Source organism: Poecilia latipinna, unplaced genomic scaffold (assembly GCF_001443285.1).
Source record: "Poecilia latipinna isolate Pla-1442-1.1 unplaced genomic scaffold, P_latipinna-1.0 Scaffold42, whole genome shotgun sequence".
In the NCBI taxonomy this organism is placed as follows: Eukaryota; Metazoa; Chordata; class Actinopteri; order Cyprinodontiformes; family Poeciliidae; genus Poecilia; species Poecilia latipinna.
Genome location: NW_015112658.1, coordinates 116,416 through 134,968, shown reverse-complemented (window position 1 = coordinate 134,968; position 18,553 = coordinate 116,416). Strand labels below are relative to the sequence as shown.

The 18,553-nt window shown below is 36.9% G+C and overlaps 1 protein-coding gene and 1 long non-coding RNA gene across 2 annotated transcripts in view; one reads left to right on the top strand and one right to left on the bottom strand.

Annotated features, from left to right (window-relative positions):
- The window catches only part of mosmoa (modulator of smoothened a), a 25,791-nt gene extending 11,564 nt beyond the window's left edge, over positions 1-14,227 (top strand). The window contains exons 2-3 of the mRNA XM_015048029.1: positions 3,285-3,497; positions 12,224-14,227. Coding sequence (XP_014903515.1) covers positions 3,285-3,497; positions 12,224-12,408 — 398 coding nt within the window. The 3' untranslated portion in view covers positions 12,409-14,227. The remainder of the gene's footprint in view (positions 1-3,284; positions 3,498-12,223) is intronic.
- LOC106956923 (uncharacterized) lies at positions 6,354-18,553 on the bottom strand. The gene is made up of 3 exons (XR_001426857.1): positions 14,602-18,553; positions 9,348-9,351; positions 6,354-6,364 (listed from the first exon to the last, which is right to left on the bottom strand). It is a non-coding gene; the product is annotated as an uncharacterized LOC106956923 (long non-coding RNA).

Genomic DNA, 18,553 nt, shown 5'->3' with positions numbered 1-18,553 from the left:
ACCTTTCGTGCTAAAATTGAAGGTTTTTCAGTGTAAGCTCATGCAGATGTAAAGCTTGGTGCTCCTGCAGTTCATCAGAGCCGTGTAGACATCTACACCATTTTCTTTCAAACCACAGGCATTGTTTTTTTTCTGAGCTAGCCGAGCTGAGGAAGCTGGTTGCTATACTATAAAAGCATGTTTTCTCTGGGCGGTATAAAGGGGACAGGATTTCCTCTGTGGAGTCTGCAGAACCCACAGCACTCACAGGCCCGAGGAGAGCACTTCGGTTGTTTATTGCGGATAATTGATTTTTGATTCATATTCATTAAACACAAAGTTTAAAACTAACGAGGAATAAATTGTTTATACATTTGCCAGACTAAGACTGAACCTGAAACTCCAGCTTGCATATTTGTCCCATTCTACCTTCCACCCACCTACTGAGCCTCTGAACTTTTATGATACTGCCTACAAAGGCCCACCTCTTCAGTGAAGGGGTTATTTTGTGTTTTTATTGCTCATTTAACAACATATGCGTTCTAGAGGGGAAAAAAAAAAAAACTTTTTTAAAACGGGTAAGGACCACTCTCTCTGACTCAGATATTCATTCATACTGGGTACCTGTTTGACAATGAAATTAAGTTGCCACATATTTTTGATAAACTCCTATAGGACTTGAGAATTTAAACAGATTATTTTTGCTATTTTAATGGAGTGTGCCCTACTACCTTACAAACTAAAACATGGAATACAGAAAGGCATCACTTGCAAAAAATTAAAAAAATAAAGGCAAGGTAATTTTATTTATTTATTTATTGGTACAAAAGGCAATTCAAAGTGCTTTACATGATTAAAAGCAAAATAAAACGACAAACAAGCAGGTGCCAGAGTGATTAAAAAAGTCATTCGAGACAATTTCTAGTTTAATAGAAAACTCAAATTACATTCACTCAACACATTTATTTAACTGAAGATCAGATTTCCACTCAATAAAAGTCTATTTAAACCTGTTTTAATTACACATGCACTTAGCAGACAATTCCTGGCCAAAGAAGTTTTTTTTTGCTCTACAAGAAATATGAGAGAAGATATGACTAAACCTTTCACCTGATATTTATTAAGCTCAAAAGAAGTGTATCAAGTATGGTTGGTAGTTGTAATTACAGACAAAAAAAATGAGTTTGCAGTTCTGATGCAGTTAGTAAAATTAGCTGATTCTGATCTATGACTGATTTGTGCTTCTGTCATTTTGATGTCTAATGCATAAAAAATATAGATTTTATCATCTAAAGTTTGACCTGGTGCAATATTGTTAAACAGAGTAATATGTGATTAGTCCCTTAAGTTTAGAGATTTAGTAGGTTAAAATCGCAGTGTTTCTGTTTTCTTCCATCTCTGTCCACTTCATTTACATGTTGAGGTCAGTAGGGAGGTTTTAATCATCTCAGCATTTTATAGCAAAGTATTTCCTACTGATTTTTTTTTTAATGATTGATATTAGAGTGTAGCACTAACCCCAATTCTTGCAAGGTTCTTTAAAATGATACCAAACTTGGTGTTCCCTAACAATCTGTTTTTCAACACTTTACCATAAAAGAGAGACTGTGCTGGATGGTGCAGTTTCCTCTCCGTCTGCTGTGTCCTTACCTCCATGTTTAGGGGAGGGCAGGTGAAACGGTGCATTAGATTTTCCAGAGTCATATACTTCATTGTTGAGCTGTAGGTTGTTACTTCAATGCTGGCTATGAGATGCTGATGTAAAATAGTGAGCTTTTTCCTGCACTTTAAGGCTACTGATATGAACTGTTGGGCCAGTATTAGGCATTATATTAAACAACTCTAATCAGTATCTGGGACATCTGGATCTAAAAGTCTGCAGTAGCTAATGAAGCATTAAGTTCCTTATTATCCACTGTCCAGTAATAGAAGAAATCAGTCTTACTTGACGCTTTGTTTTTCAAGTGAGTACTTCTTGCCTTATGCCGTATCCTAGAGGGTCCACCTTTTATTTAAAGAGACCTGTGGTCAGCAGAGAGGTAAACAAAGTGAAGCTGTTCTGCTTACTCAGGTAGAAAATCCCCTTGAGGTTGTGCTTTTAATTGAACAAGATGCCTCTAGAGAAGCATGGGCCTGCTTTTAGCACCAGCCTTTACACTCTGTCAGAGCTTGTCTCATGACTCGGTTTGATGCTTGCATCCATTAAACTTCTTGTCTTGATTAATCATAGATAAGTACAGTGGAGCATTTTGATCGCAGATGTGTACTTGCATTTTCCGCGACCTTTAACCGAGATCTTGGGAGATAAAGTCAGATAGTTTGAGCTGAATTTGGACAGCTCGCTATTCATGTTTACTGAGCCTTTTAAAACTGCGGCAGCTCTGTCCAACATGACTTGAAATGTCACAGCTGTGTGGGATGCACTAACTGGCAGGATAGATCTCATCTTCGCCCTCGCTGCAAGTGTGGAAAACATTTTTCGCTGTCATAATGGTCGAAAAGGTGACGATTCAAAATATCTATGTTTCCATTCCTCCTTCTTCTCTTTGTTTGTGCTCCTTTTCTTTTGTATGAGACAATTCCTGTCTGTCTGACCATATATATGAAAGTACTATATCCTGCGAGGTCTGAGATTCTGATTAGATCAGGTATGCAGGTAGTGGCGTTGACTTTATTTTGAAAATTTTAATGGTGTTGGGTACAAAATCAGTCAGTCGTTTTTTGGCAATAAGTTAGTTTATTGGTGTCTGGTGATTGTTAAACAATCAATGCAGTGTTAGTCCAGCTTGTTACCTAGCAACCCAAGCTGAACTCCAGCATGTTTGGTCAACTGGTTTTCTCTGTATGTGCTGTACAATTGTTCATGGAAAAGACAAGTGTTTTGTTGTTGACTTACCATTCAGAAACTACTTTCTGCATTCATGTTGGTTTTACAGCTCCACTTCTGCTTTTCAAAGATGTATGGTAATTGTGCATCTGTTTGCAGCCTTTTTCATGTGAGTGTAAACGTTGAGTTGGGGGGTGTGGATTTAAAGTGACCAGACGCTCTAAACTAGCTCATCCTGCAAGAAACTTAAAATGGTACAGAACTGACTAGACTCAAATCTCATTATCTAAGAATTATTTGTTCAAAAAATGTAATGGACATGCTTCATATAGCCCTCTAACATGTTTAAGAATAGAACACCTTATTATGTGGGTGTTACATGATAAAACATAAAAATGTAGCGCTATGTTTCTGCTTTATCTGGTAATACTAGGAGTAAATTAAAGCAAACCTTTTCATGTTTTCCTCTGCCCTGCAGGCGCCCTTACGGTTGGTCTTGTCCGGCAGTGTCAGACCATACACGGACGAGAGCGGACCTGTATCCCGCCGCGACTGCCCCCTGAGTGGGTCACTACGCTCTTCTTCATCATCATGGGCATCATATCCCTCACAGTCACCTGCGGACTGCTAGTTGCGTCGCATTGGCGCAGAGAAGCCACCAAATATGCCCGCTGGATTGCCTTCACTGGCAGTAAGTCAACAAAATTATATTACAAATATTAAATTATGTTTCTCAGGGAACTAAAGTTGAATTACTTGAGAAAATGTAAATGTATATAGTCTTGATCTTACGGGAAAATTCATAGAGGATTGCGGCTCGTTTGGTGCATGTGTAGGCGGACAATATAACCGTAGCTCTTCTTCTTTCCCTTAAACTGTAAAGATTTCTTTTTTTTCTACAGACAGTATTTCTGTATAGATGCACTCGCAGCACACCACAACAACTCTTCCATCACATGCATTGTGCCTGGGCTGGTGTTTACAAAGCTGTGTGGGTTGGTGGAATTTGATTGGTCAGTCAGTTCAGGGAAGCGGCAGCTTCGAGCACTCTCACACTGATGGAGCAGTGGTATGTGAAGCCACAGTGGCTCCCTTTATTGTCTGAAAGCTGGAGGCATTTTTTTTAAATGGCTCAGACACAAAAAGGAAAAACAGCCTCAGGATTTGCAATAGGAAAACATTTAGGTGAATATTTGTTCCCTGCTAGGTCTTGTGCAGTTTAATATTTTTTTTTCAAACACTCCCTCATCACCTGGTAAACTAACACTCTTTTATATCCCAAGTTAAAGTGTCGTGTAACATAAATGTTTTTTTAGAAGCACTGAGAACACTCCAAGAAACTCAGGAAGAAAGGAAAAATGCGCAAGATGGATTTGATAACGGAGAGTAGTTTCAACCTGTTCCCATCTCACTGCTCGGATACAGCAGAATTAGATTTGATTGAGCATCTGCAGCAGTGGTTCCCAGCTGCAGTGTGGCAAGGTTGTCCCGGTCCAACACACCACATTTAAATGGTTGAATTTGCTTATTTGTTGTTTCTCTTTGCATAGCACTTCCACTAAACAAACCTTTTTTAATTTTTATCTTAAACTCATGGTCATATTTGTCTTTTTTTGCCTGTTGCTACCACATTTTAAGCGGTAGCTTTTAGTTTATTTATTATTGACGAGCACCATTCATGCAACCTCACAGTTATGGGGCGTCTGAGCAACCAAGGAAGATTATGGTCCCTCTCAGACAAACACAGATGACAAAATTTGTTGAGTGGGTATCTGGGTAGATGAAACATATTAAATTTTCTTCTTTTTTTTTGTTCTTTTGATTTTTTTTTTAGACGTGTCAATATATATGACAATAAGGAATTGACAGATATCCCTAAAACATATTCTGCTTTATGAAACTAGTAGACTATTACCACTCTGATTTAGATGTTACTTTGAGCTTAGCAACACAAAGATTAAACAACTGCTAACTTACTTCAAGTCAAACTGAAGTAGTAATTGTTACTTTTGTATTAGCTGCAGTTTCATAGTGCATTAAAACTAAATAAAAAAAAATTAAACTAAGATTTATAAAATGATCTAAATGTTTTAATTTCAGACAGAAAAGTAACAGTTATCCCTGTTGTCAAAAGATAACATGTTGATTATTGAAAACATTTTAAATATTTATATCATTTTGAATTTGATTCATGGACTTGAGCCAAAATATGGATTAATTAATCACTAAACTAGTTACTTATTGAGCAGAAAAAAATATTATTCTTTTTACAGTTCTGCACTCTTTAAAATGACACAAGCTTAAAAAGCTTTCAGCAGCTCGATAACTAGTTGGGCTATGTGCTCAGGTAGCCACCATGCAAATGGCTGCTTAACTAGCTATAGCAGTTTTATCCTAACAACAGTGATTGTTGGTGCTCCTTTGGTTTATATGTCATTAAAATATTTCAAAACGGCCACATTTGTCTTTGAAAGTCGCAGAAAAGTGAGTCAGCCTTTTTTCAGCCAGCTGGTCAGCAGTGCTCTGCTGCAATTGGGGGTTCTGCATGACTCTGTTGCACTCTGCTCTCAACGGCAGCAGAAACTTCTGGTCATTGTACGATGAAAAGTTTTACAGTTCTGAAATGTAACGTTTGAAATGATTCAGTCCTGGCCTCTGTTGACATTGCACAGCAATTTAAAAACCCCTTTTTAGCTGTGATGATTTTCAATTCACTATCTGTATCTTTGTTCTGCAAATGTATTCAAGTGCAAAAAAAGTGGAGGCGACATCACAGTCAAATGATTGTTTTATTTTTTTAATATGCCTTACTGTCATGGTGAAACGAGTTGAATTTCTTCCTTAATGTGAACGTCTTCATGCTTGATTTGCTTTGTTTGCTGGCCAAAGATTCTGCAATTAGAAAAGCATCAGTAACATGACAAGTCAGATGTTCTGAGCTAAAATGATATTTACTTTATAGCCAGATTATGCAATCCACTGTTAGACAAGGGTGGTGTTTTGTAGATGTACTATAAACCTTCACGCTGATTAGGACCCCTCCGGGTTGTTTGGTGGGTAAGATATGAGCTGAACACAATATTTTTTAGTACCCTGCTTTGTAGTGGTAAAACTGCTTCTAAATTACATCAGGTTTGTCTTTCACATTTTTTTTATTTTTATTTATTTACTATTTGACAGATTTATAACACACAGCGCCGTCCGCAGAGATGATTGCCGTTAAGAGACGCATTGTCTTGAACCGCACACTAACAAGTAATGTAGCCGTCATGACTCCTATTAGCAGGACCGCTGCTTACTTAGGCATGTTTTAAGTCATATTTTCTGTATCACTTTATTAAAGATAGGACAGTTTTTACTGCTTTAATGAACTAACCCTTTAGTTTTTAACTGTCTTTCAGGAATATACTAATCTGCTCACTTTAGCTGACCTGCTAGATTTTATGTAGATAATGATTTAGACCATCTTGCCTCAGATAACATAAAGTTAGGCTTTCCTAAATTCTCTCTGAATTGTTGTCATCCTGAAAGCCATCTGTAGATACTAAAACTTTTTTTCTTGAGCTTTATGTGGTTGGAAAATACCTTCAGGCTTGAAAGAGACAAAGGCCAAATTCAAAGCATTGAATTGTGAAATCAAACTTCTTTTAAGTTTTGTTTGATATATACAATATTAGTATAACAAATGAATGTAGCATAGTAATGTGATTGTGCTATGAAATGCCACTTTGTGCCTGGAAGATATACATTACACCACCTTTAAATATTTGATAGTTGATAATAACTTTGTTGATATGGGACAATATTGACTTGTTGTTAACTACCCTTAAACATGGTTGAGTTTTGAGTATTACAGTGAAGTTATTACAACATTTAATGTTTTCTTGGGATGTGTTTTTACTCTAGTAGATGAAATGGAAACAAAGAGGGCCTGCACCCAGAAAATTAACCTTGCTCCTGCAAAATGGTCTCTGAAGTGGAAACATGCCTTCTGTGTGTAAAGTCCATAAAATCTGAAGGATGACTGGGCAACAACAACTGTACTGTAGATTAACCAGCAGCAAGCGTGCAAATTACCATGTGTCATCAGTTGAGGCTCTTAAGATGTCCAGTAGATCACGAAAAGTGCACTGAAATTAAACCTGAGCAGAAGCTGAAGTTGTATTTTCCTAACTGTTGGCTTGTTAATTTCTCTCATCCACAATGTTTCCCTTATTGTTCATGAATTTAATCATTTCCAGAGTGGTGATAATTAAACAAATGAATATAAATGTGTTTCCTTCTAATGTCTGTGTTGCTTCTCATGATGTAACATGAGAAACAACGTTTTTCTTTTTTACAGCATTTTTTTTTTTTACAATATATAAAAGTAAATGAATTTTATTTTAATGATGGGTAAACGGTTGTTGTAAAAATGTATTCAGAGTACAGTGCATTGTAGAAGTTAATACTTCTAAATATTTTAATTTGCAGAATTAAAATATTTTGAGGGGGATTTTATGTTCAGAACAATAAAACCACAAAAATAATTCATGTTTTTCAACAAAAATAAATCAAAGCGTGTACAGAATACACACACACACAATCTTTGCATTACATTAGAATTTTTTATAATATTGACAAACATTGAGATATTTGAGTATTTTCCTCTTTTCGTCATCTGTGCTTCCATCATGCTGTCGTCTTTAGCATTTTGGACAGTATCGTGTCCTGTGTGAGTCTGGATGGATGAAATTCCCGCTTCATTAAAACTGCTTGGATAATATTTCTTTAGCAACTTAGATTGATAAAGTTCTAATTTAAACAGTGAATGCAATGCTTTCAGCTCTCAAGCGTATATTTTCTGGTTAATTTGAGCTCTCTGTCTGAAAAATATAGTTTAGGGAGAGAAAAGTTATTCATGTAAAAGTAGATTTTTCATCCTCAGCTTCTCTTTACATCCATTCGCATAAAGATTTTGCTCAATAATGAGACTTTCATTAAGAATTAATGCCTCGTACTGGTTAAAAGGTCAAAGTTCAGCCTCATGAAAGCATTTCCCACCTGCATTGACTTTGCTATGAGATTAAATAAAACGGTGTGGCTCTGAAGCAGAGCAGACGGTGAAAAGCTGTTCAGATATCATCTATTTATTTTTAATTAAATGATGGTATGTTGTACGATAAAACCCCATTGATTCACATGATGGTTTAATTTGCTGCATAATTGACTTGTGAAAGCAGGAGTAAACGCGCTCAAATATTGCTGTGGCTTTATTAATGTAAAGACTCAAATAGAAAAGACATTTAGCAGAAACTGAGAAATCACTGAGAGTTTAAATACTTTGAACTGCAGCCGAATATCCTTCATCCTCACAAATAAACACATTAATGATTTGTAGAATAAATATCACAGTAATATGTATTCCTCAGTGAGTTTTGTGAGTAACAGTTTATTTTCTGTAAAATCTATTTGAGGAAATGATATTTTTCCTAATTTCATACTACAATTATGGAAAGCTGCTTTTTCATAAATGTTTAAATTTGAATGAAGCAGCTCTTCAGTGATTTGTAAACCCTATCAAGGATTTGCCGTTTTTTATTTCTCTTTATGGTCTCTTCCCTTGCCAGCTTCTTCATGAGATTTGATTCATTTTTGCTGCTATTAATGAAGCTTCATGCATCACCAAGGGTTCTTTTTCACAAAAATTAGATGAGGCATCGATGCAAAATGGTTTCACATGAAGTCTGTGTCAGGCGAATTTGTAACATTTTGAAGAAGCTTGGTTGGGATTTAACATTATATCACTGACACTTCCTTCTTTGACTTTAGCTGAGCTGTTTTCTTGTAAAACCTGACATGCTGGCCAGTGCTAGATGGCTTCTGAAAGCTGTTTCGTGGTAAAACATTTTTCTCAATTACTTCTGAAGTCAAAGGTGGGAAAAAATGAAAATATTTTTTAACTTTGTAGTAAAAAGTGAAATGATGTAACCTATGAATAACATGAGGTTTTTGTTATCAGTCTCGACTGTGACTGTGTTTTTATTCTGCAGGTATTTGTGTACATTCAAAAACATCACTGCAAAGCTTTCCATCTTTTGAGTAGGGAAAATGTCTCTGGAAAGGTTTCTTCTTTTACATCATTTGTAAATGATTAATTCATTAATCCAAAGCATCAATATTTTGCACATAATTTGTGGTGAATTCTGATTTTCTTTTTTTACCAAATCCTATTCAGCAACTTGTTGCAAGAAGATGCTCCATAGGCACATAAAGTTCACAGTGAAGAGGTGAAGACCCACTTTTGTAGCAAAGCTAAATAAAACCGGTTGCAAAGTTGCATCAAACATACAATTTTGAATTCTTCAAATTAAATGGTATTATTGAACATCTTTTCAGTCCCTCCAGGATTTCGTGATTCTTGTTGTAATTTCTTGTGTTTGTGGTACTAATTTGGAACTATTTGCGTTTATTTATGATAGTAAATGCAACTTTTTATTACTTGCTGTATAGATCATGGACTATAATATGACATCAATTAAGGCAGAGGCTTAAGTTTTACTTAACTTACATTTGACGAAGTTTACCTGCATTCATAAAGTTTTGTAAAAAAAAAAACAAAAAAAAAACTAGGAATAATTCCTGAAGAAGTGGTAATTTGCTTCATCATTTCTTCCACCAGTACCACTGACTCCAAAACAGCATGATGCTGCCACTACCATGCTTGTGAGTTTGTACTGAGCTTCTGGGGTTGAAATCCTTCACTCTACTGCAAAGCTTGACTCAAGCAACTCTACTGATTCTGCCGAGAAATATTTTGAAGGTGTTTCTTTTCTCTTTTAATGAATCTAAGCCTAAAAAAACCCCTAAAAACCAATCATTTAAATGCATCTTAACGGCCATCATGTGTACAAATCTTATATAATTATCTTTTTTTTTTCTTTGCTAAATACAGCCAGTGATTGCATGCATGCTGTGCAGAACCCTCTGAGTTGTTTTTAGTTTATCTCCACAGGGTTCATTGCAGACTCCCACAGCAAACACTGGGAATGCTGCTTCCAGAGTGCAAGCTCTCTTCATTTGGAGACATTAATCTTTAATAGATTTTTACATAATGAATCATTCCTTGGACTAGGAATCCGCATCATTCTACAGTCACTATTTTCAGCTTTCGGTTCAACTGAAATCGAACTAAAACCTTGTTTAATGTGAAAAACCTGTAGAAAATAACAGTATTTTTGAGAATATTTTATAGACATTGCCTAAGTTTTCTCTATACAGACTCTGCGTGAAGGTTAAATCTCTCCTGATTCAGTTTTGATTGAGCACAGAGCACGTTTTATGGTATATCTGTTATAGACACATTCAGTTTTTATTCTGTGTCATATTTCTGATTTATTTAATGCTTCTGCTTGACGTTATTCTCAAAGTACCGTGTCGATTTTCCCATCTGAAATATTACCAACAAAAGAGTGAAGGACGCCTCTTAGCGCTGCTTTAAATCTCTCGCTCTAAGCCGTCCTTCAAGGCAGGTTTCACATTCAGTATCAGCAAGTACACTGAACTCCCAAGTTAGAAAGAGCTCATCTTTTTAAAATCCTCCTACAGACAACTGCTGTTTAAATGATCTCTTGGTGAAATATGAAACAAGCAGCGATGTTGAGACACACAATCAGTTTTGAACAACTAAAATTACATGAATGCCAATTTAATCTCTCCTAGTCTTCTCCATGTATTCAGGAAGGATTAATCATGTTTAATTTAGCTAAATTTGTATCTACAGTCTAATCTCAGACTGAAAATTGAGATGCCTTTTTGAACAACCTTTTATCTGAGTACATTTATTCAGCAGGAGAGAAAAAAATCATGTTAGGATATAATTATTTTTAATAAAAATCACTGTTGGCATAATACTTTGTCTCCTCTTGTAATATTTTACAAACTAGGAGCAGACAGAGAGACGGATCTTTGATCATTTCTTTTATTTATTTATTTTTATCTTCCTTACCGTCATTCTCACTTTTGCGTTGCAGTAAAATAAAATGGGGGTCCTTGTCGAGCCAGTAACTAAAAGAATTAGACTTTGTTTAATATTTTAGTTATATCCCAGAAAGTCATAAGAAGTTCCTAGAAACTCTGATAAACCAAAATAACAAGGTGCAAACAAACTATGACTTACATTTTTAGTGTTAGTTAATAGTCATAGCATGTTCAATCATTTTATTTTATAGCTTTTTACACATCTTTTCTAGCTGTGACAGTAAATGTTGCCTGCACTTGGAGTGTTGGAGCTTGGAGAGCCGAGTCTGGTCAGAATCTTATTACATGATCTGAACTATTTAGCCAAACAAAAGGATGTAGGGAAATAAAATGAAATGCCATATGACACAAACAATTAAATTTTATTTGCAAATTTTTGTAAGGATCTTAGTAATGTTACTGCTCAAGACTTTTCCAGTTGAAACCAGATCTTTACTTTTAAGATGAACTACTGATTCCTCGCTTTTTTGTTTTAGGTTAGTTGGCATCATCAGAATCATACTTTCTAAATGCCAGAGTGATAAAGTTTTACTTCAAAATGCTTGTATAACATTTGTTTTATTCATTCTAACATTTATTTTGTAAAGTCCAAAAGTCTCTCTTGAAGCAAAATAGCCACACAACATGATTCAGCGACCACCGTACTTCACTGTTGGATTGGTGGTCTGAGGCTTGGATGCTTCTTTCTTTTTCCTCCTAAATGAAGAACACACTGGTCATTATGGCCACGCACTTAAATTTTAGTTTCATCACACCACAGGAAATGTATTTGTCTTCCACTGTATTTCAAACTTTTTATGTTGCTTTTGGAGTAATGCATAATTTGCGGCCTGACTGGCCTTTCAGACCATGTTTATACAGAAATAATTGGGAGAGTTTTTGCTTTTGATCAGGGGAAGGAGATTATATTTTTTGCACCAAAAACATTTCTTCCATTCTTAGACATTTCCATGATGTTGATTGATGAATGCAATTGTTTGAACCAGGAATGCATTATGAAAATTTTGGGCCAATATCGATATTCAATAATAGTATCCCTTTAATGGCCATTCAATAATATTTACTCATATTTTTGTATGAAAATGTATCCAAGGATGAGGTTTATTATTGTCTTCCTGTTATCATGGATGATTTCTTTTGTTTTTTCCATGATGGTTGTCCATAGGTGCGACTATTTAACTCAAGCCCTTTTCCTGCATTCATAAAATATAAATCATTTTGACCTAAAAAATAGGAAATGTCAGATTTAACTGTCAGATGCTGAGGGGAAATAAAAGGTCGTGTGTTTTTAATGCAGCGTGAGTGAAAATCTGGGTTTAACTATAGCGAGAGATTGGTAATGTTCTTTTTAATAAATGATTCGGTTTAATAATTGCGTCCTTGTTCTCCTCCCTGCAGTGATCCTGTTCTGCATGGCAGCGCTCATCTTCCCAATAGGCTTCTACATCAACGAGGTGGGAGGTCAGCCATACAAGCTGCCCAACAACACGGTGGTGGGCTCCTCGTACGTGCTGTTTGTCCTCTCCATCTTCTTCACCATAGTGGGACTGCTGTTTGCAGGAAAAGTTTGCCTCCCAGGCTGAGGACTCCCCGACCCTGGCCTCGGGACTGTCTCCGGAGGCTCTGAAAGTATTACGGGATTTCCAAAACTACAGACTGAAAATCAAAAAAACGACAAACTTTTGCCCTCAAAACCCGAGACGGGGAAGGCGACGCTTACGTTTCAAGGGACCCGCAGCTCCACGGAGAACTACATAGAGATGAATAAATGAACAAAACACTAAAAAGGGGACATGAGCACAACAGGGTGGAGGCTGTCGCAGTTCCCTGCAGCTCACTGCTGATTTCAGATGCAGCCGATTCTCTTTCTCCCTCTGTGTTGTTGCTCTGATAGAATGGGTGCTTAATGTGCCGCTGTCATGGCAGCCGCAGTAACAACGATGGCACACATCTCCGAAGTACCACTACAACCACTCCTCGACTTGATTTCCAACCGCCCCTCAGCACACATTTGCTTCGTCATGGCCGCTTCTGTTGCTATTTATAGCTTCTCTGTGCTATTTTCAGTTTTCTGTTGTTTTTTTTTTTTGTTTGTTTTTTTTTCTGTACAATTTCTTCTTCTTTCCTTCTTCCGGGTCCCACCACCTCTCCGCTGAGGTAGCGTTAGCGTTATTGAGGTTCGCTGAACTGAATCCTTTAAACAGAATCGGGTGTGAAGTGTCTTTGTCTGCCATATTGCACGGCCCCAGGTGTGCGGCCGAGGAGAGCTGCTGTTACGGCACACACTTTCAGCCTGCTGTGGATGAGACGTAGATGCAGGTGTGCGTCCTCTTCATCTTATCCAGCCTGCTAGGCTACCAGAACAGGAGGTCAAGCATCATAAAGGAGAATGCCACTCAATCCAAGACCATGCATAGTGTTATTTCTGCAGGCAGCAAAGTAACAGACATCTCAGTTAAACCAGTCATTCTCTTGCACAGCTTCAACTATCAGCCATTTGAACACAAATATTTATGGCAACATTTACAGTGGACAAAATCTTCTCTAAGGCTGTAAATCTCTGCAGCGGTGAGATGGACCCCTATAATCTTGACAATACAGATTTTTTTTTTCCCCATTAACAAATTATGGAAACATGTAAAAGCTGATATTAAGTGGTATTCTCCTTTAACCTTTGATGATGGTGATAAAACGTGAGCCAGGGAAGGTTTTTCTGATCTTGTTTTGTATGACAGTGAAGGCACTGGGACTGCAGGTCAGGTCCATGCATGGCGCTGTGCCTCATAGTGCAGCTTGGCAGGTCTGTGAACGCAACACACACAAACACACCTTCACGCTGTCCGCACTGAAGCTGCAACAAGTTGGTTTGCTTCCATTACAACCCCCCCAAAAAAAATTAGTTTTCAAAAAAAAAAAAAAAAACATTTAAAAGAAGATTATACTTTTTAATGCGTTTTTACAAAAGAATTCACGCCTGTAGAAACTTCAGTGTTGTGTTGGGGAGATTTTTTTGTGAAAGACAAACACACACAGGTTCAGCTTTTAATATTCCTGCCGATTAAAAGCTTCCCCACATAACAATACTGCCACTGCCATGTCTTACAGTGGCTCTGGATGAGTATTAAGGCCAGTGAACGTCTACTCAGGTCACTTGTCTTTTGCACCCTAAATGACTTCCCTCTTAATTTTTCTTTATTTAGTCTGTCTTCCCATCATCTATTACTTACTTCCATGTCCCAGCTGAAGAAAAGCTGTTATCTTTGGGATGGTGTGTTCAGGGCATTGGTTTTCCACAACGACCAATGTTTCCATGTAGCCTAAAAAAAAAAATCTATTTTGATCCCATTCAACCAGAATTCCTTGCTCCAAGTGTTTGCTAACTGGAGACAATTAAAAAAAAAAGTTCAAGAGGTATGAATACCTTTGCAAAACGTGTGTCCTCCTCCTCCTAGCAGGTTTTAAATAAGTCCAACTTTGTCCTTTTGTTACATTTTATGCGTCTTTAGTTATTAAATTGAAAACAGAAAATTTCTCATATAAAGTACTTTCACACTGCAGCCTGAAACTTTCAAGACATCTTTCAAGAATCGCATGTGAGATCACACGTCTGCGTTCGCAGCAACAGCTTTCTTAGTCAGCAGTGTTCAAACGTGAATATGACGAGCTATTATTGAGAGAAAAAGAAAGCGTCGCGAGCGTGGATATTAATCAATATTAATATTTGACTCTAATGCAAAAATCATATATAATTTAAGCTCTTTGTAAAATAAAACAACAAAAAAAAAACAACAACATCCCATTGAGTTTTATTGTTGGACTTTCTGCTTCCACTACCTTTCTTCAGCTTAAGTTTATGCTGGGCTTCCATTTGAGTATTTTACTCAACTTGGACTGTCTGTGTCAGTAAGAGCCATTGCAGTTGAACTCAAGTCGTACTGCATCCTTACACTAATGCAAACACAGAATTTCTCACCTCCTGTGGCTTTTATTTATGAAAACAACGTTCAACTCTGAGTAGTCGTTGGGTTAAATAATCTAGAGTAGATAAATGGCTGATATCTGTTGAGATGGATTCAGCGTGTGGTAGGCCTGATCAATTACAAATAGTCACAAAATTACTCAAACAACAAACCACTATAACTTGCATTATTTTTCCATGTTCTGCTTAGGTAAATACAGGTAAAAAGATGTTTTCTACACCTGGAATATAATAAAAGCTTTTTAAAATGTGAGCTTTATAAAAATAGCCTGTCCCAAAAGCAAAACAAAGAGGTTTTCCGTTCTTTACAATTAAGTTCACAGTGAAATTAGACGAGGAGGAACGAATTTGTTGACGCAGTTTTCTGCCTGTGTGATGCAACACCTTTTAGGCTGTTTTCTTTGAAGTCTAGCAATATTTTCCTGATGGGTTCTTGGAGATTATATACAGCCAACTACATTTTTACCCCCGTCAGATTTAGATTTATGTTCCTCCTTGTTGCTTGATTTCACTTCCTGTTTTGGGCCTTTGGTGATGAGCTCCAAGTTTTTGACATTAGAAGGCCTCATTGTCATCACCCTAATCTTTAGCATCCTCCACAGATTCTCTATTGGAGAGAAACATGTTCATGAAATATCAAATAAAAAAATAAAAAAACTTAAAGCCTAAGTCTGCCATTTAATTAGAAGAAAATTTGCTACCTTGCACAGTATATTAAACTTTAGTCACCAATGCAGTAGCAATGTGTGCATCGTTGTAGTTACAAAGGACAGCCTGTATGCAGAATTTGGTAGGAAAAGCTATTTAAAGACCCTTGTCTGAAGTTTCTGTTTACCAAAAAAAAAATTAATTTATTAAAAATGTGTTGGGCTGCTGGGAATACTTTTAATACCATTGATGCACCCACTGAGATGTTAAAGGTCACAGAGAAAGACAGAAAATGTGGGCTAATCATCATTTACATTGTCAACACAATATTTGGCACTAGATTCTCAGACATATTTAAATGTAAAAAAAAAAAAAGATATATATATAGATTTTTAGGGGGGTAAAAAACCCAAAATGCCCATTTCAGTGTAAAAAAAAGCATATTCTGTTTCCAACCTTCAAGATAAATCAGGATGGATCGTTATAATTTCAAAACAAACTAGACTACGAGTTATTTTCTGTAATAAACAACCCTAATAACAGGACAGCAGATGCATATTTCTGCATCCGCCAACTTTTCAAGTGATTAATACATTAATTTTATCCTGCTAATGTTTTTCTCATGTGCTCGTTAATCATTGCACTTACAAACCTTTGCTCTGTCTTGCCTGAACATGCTTGCCCATGTTTCCATCTCAGACGTCGGAGTGATTTCTGTACGTTTCAAACTGAAGCTTCTTCCTCATCCAGACACTGATCATCTCCCATCAAATCACTGTTTGCACAGTAGATGGCTTCGTCCTCACAAAAGTCATTTATTTCTCTTTCATTATGTTTAAACACTCTAAATCTGGCATCATATAAGCTACCGAGACACAGATCTTTCATTCACCATGTGTGTTTGTGTGTGTTGAAGCAGTCACAGCCGCCCTGTTTGCTAAGTCTTAGGTATTTGTTTTCTATTTCTGTTTCCTGCTCGGCTTCTCTGACTCTCGGTCTGATGATGTGTTCTACTAAACTATACACTCTGCCTCTGGTTGGTCTAGTATTGTGCCATGACCTGTTTCTGTTTAATAATGTACAGACACAAAAAAGGCAAGATTTCTGTATTAGGAAGCACTGTGCGTTCAACAGTATAGGTAACAGACATAGAAGCACCACAAATGTATAAAAAAAGAAAAAAAAAAGAGAAAACTTCTTACCTCATTGTTTTTTTTTTGTTTTTTTTGTTTCTGCTATTATTTTCTAATGGTGGCAACGTGTGTGCCCTCTAATTTGTCTCTTGCCTTGATCGGATGTCTACACATAAAGCCTATGTTGATAGGAAATTATTTATCACTGAATAAAAAGAGAAAAATGGGTGTGTGTGACTCTGACACGGTCTGTTTTGTGCTCATTTAAAGCGATAACCTGAATGTCTTTTTTTTTTTTTTTGTTAGCCCATTTAAATAGAATCCCATCAAGAAGTTGTACATTATTGTGAAGCTGAAGGAAAGCTACACATGGGCTGTCGTATTTTTCTCAAATTAAAATCTGGAAACTATTTATTCAGATCCTAGACCTAATTCTTCTGTCTCATAAAAACAAATTTAAATTTACATTTGGAAGACGCTACATGTAAATGTGAGTGCACTTGTAGCTAAAACATGAGTATTGTTAAAATTTATAAACCTATATCTGAGTACTAATTAAATCAGGCACTGCAGATCGATCTTATCTGGATGTATTTATTCATTCCTACAAATCGAGCTCCACCATTCTGGTCATAGCAGCTGGATAACAGTTGGGTTTTTTTTTGGCAGATTTTTTTTTTTTTCAGGAAAAAAAAACATCTTGTTTTTTCGGCTGCCTTATTACTGAAAAACTGGCCATTATGTTATTGCTTCTGGCAGCGGTCACTGTTTCAGCACTATAAGCATCTCTACTGCTGTACAGAAGCTGAAAGAAAATGTCAAAATTATAGCATTTTCTGAAAATGCTCAAAACTCAGATATTTATTCTACCGCATTGTTCCTCAGCCATAATTGCAAACCTAGTCATTCTGAAGCTTTAGAAATATGCCTATTAGGAGAATGTTAACTGAGACGCATCAAAGAAAGATTTCCTCTTTTTTTTATTTGTATAGCTTTATAGATCAGACTTGGTAGTAAGTCAGCAGGAAATGGTTTTCACCTGCTTGTTGTTCTCTACCTGTCTGTGTGCAGCTGATGCCCACTGCACCTCCATTAGCCTCTTGAGTCACCTGAACCGCCAGCTTAGGCTTTTGTGGTGTGTGCATTAAGTTTTTTTAACACAGTAATCGGCTCCATTCGCTGCAAACTACTGCGAGCGTTTACCGGTGACGTCTCTCACAGCTGCGCTTCATTCCAGGGATTTAGATGTTTTCCTGGTTGATGGAGCCAACTGCTGACGGTGTTCCTAAAAACAGTAAACACCTCAGGAGCCAAACTCTCAGAAATCTATAGTAATTACTGATGCCATCTGCTGCTGCTGCTGCTGCTGTTAAAACCTGAGACTGGGATCTCCTCAACGTTCCTATAATCCTGAGCACCAATTATTTCTCAACACACGATGCCCCCTTCACCAAAGAAATCAGATTAAAGAAAACTTTTCGCTAAAATTGTTGTGTTGTTTATTTTATATAAGACTTATTACGTACATCTTATCAGACACAGCTGAGTCTCAGACCTCCCTCAGGTTTGATTCGGGCCATTATCAGTTTTTGAGGATTGTTTAATAGTCTGAAGTAGCCATTGGCTTTGTAGTGCACCATGATGGATCACTGCAATATGACTGATACAATTATGATCCCCCCTGTAAAAACAGTAAACCTTCTGCTGAGAGCTTCAGGTTTATAATGAGACATAAATCTTTTACTGCTGCCTTCGCTCAGTCATCTGCTGAGCTGAAGCCTCATTTCTTCACTGGCTTGTTTTGACCACTGCTAACATCCTTTCAGCTCCATAAAGCAGATGAAATATTTACTTTCTCTTCAGGCAGCTGAAGACCTCAGGTGCCTCAACGTGACGTAGGAATAGATGGTGTGTGTGGGTGGAGGCAGAGGCAGGAAATTTCTCAGTGTGCACTGGATGCATGTATTG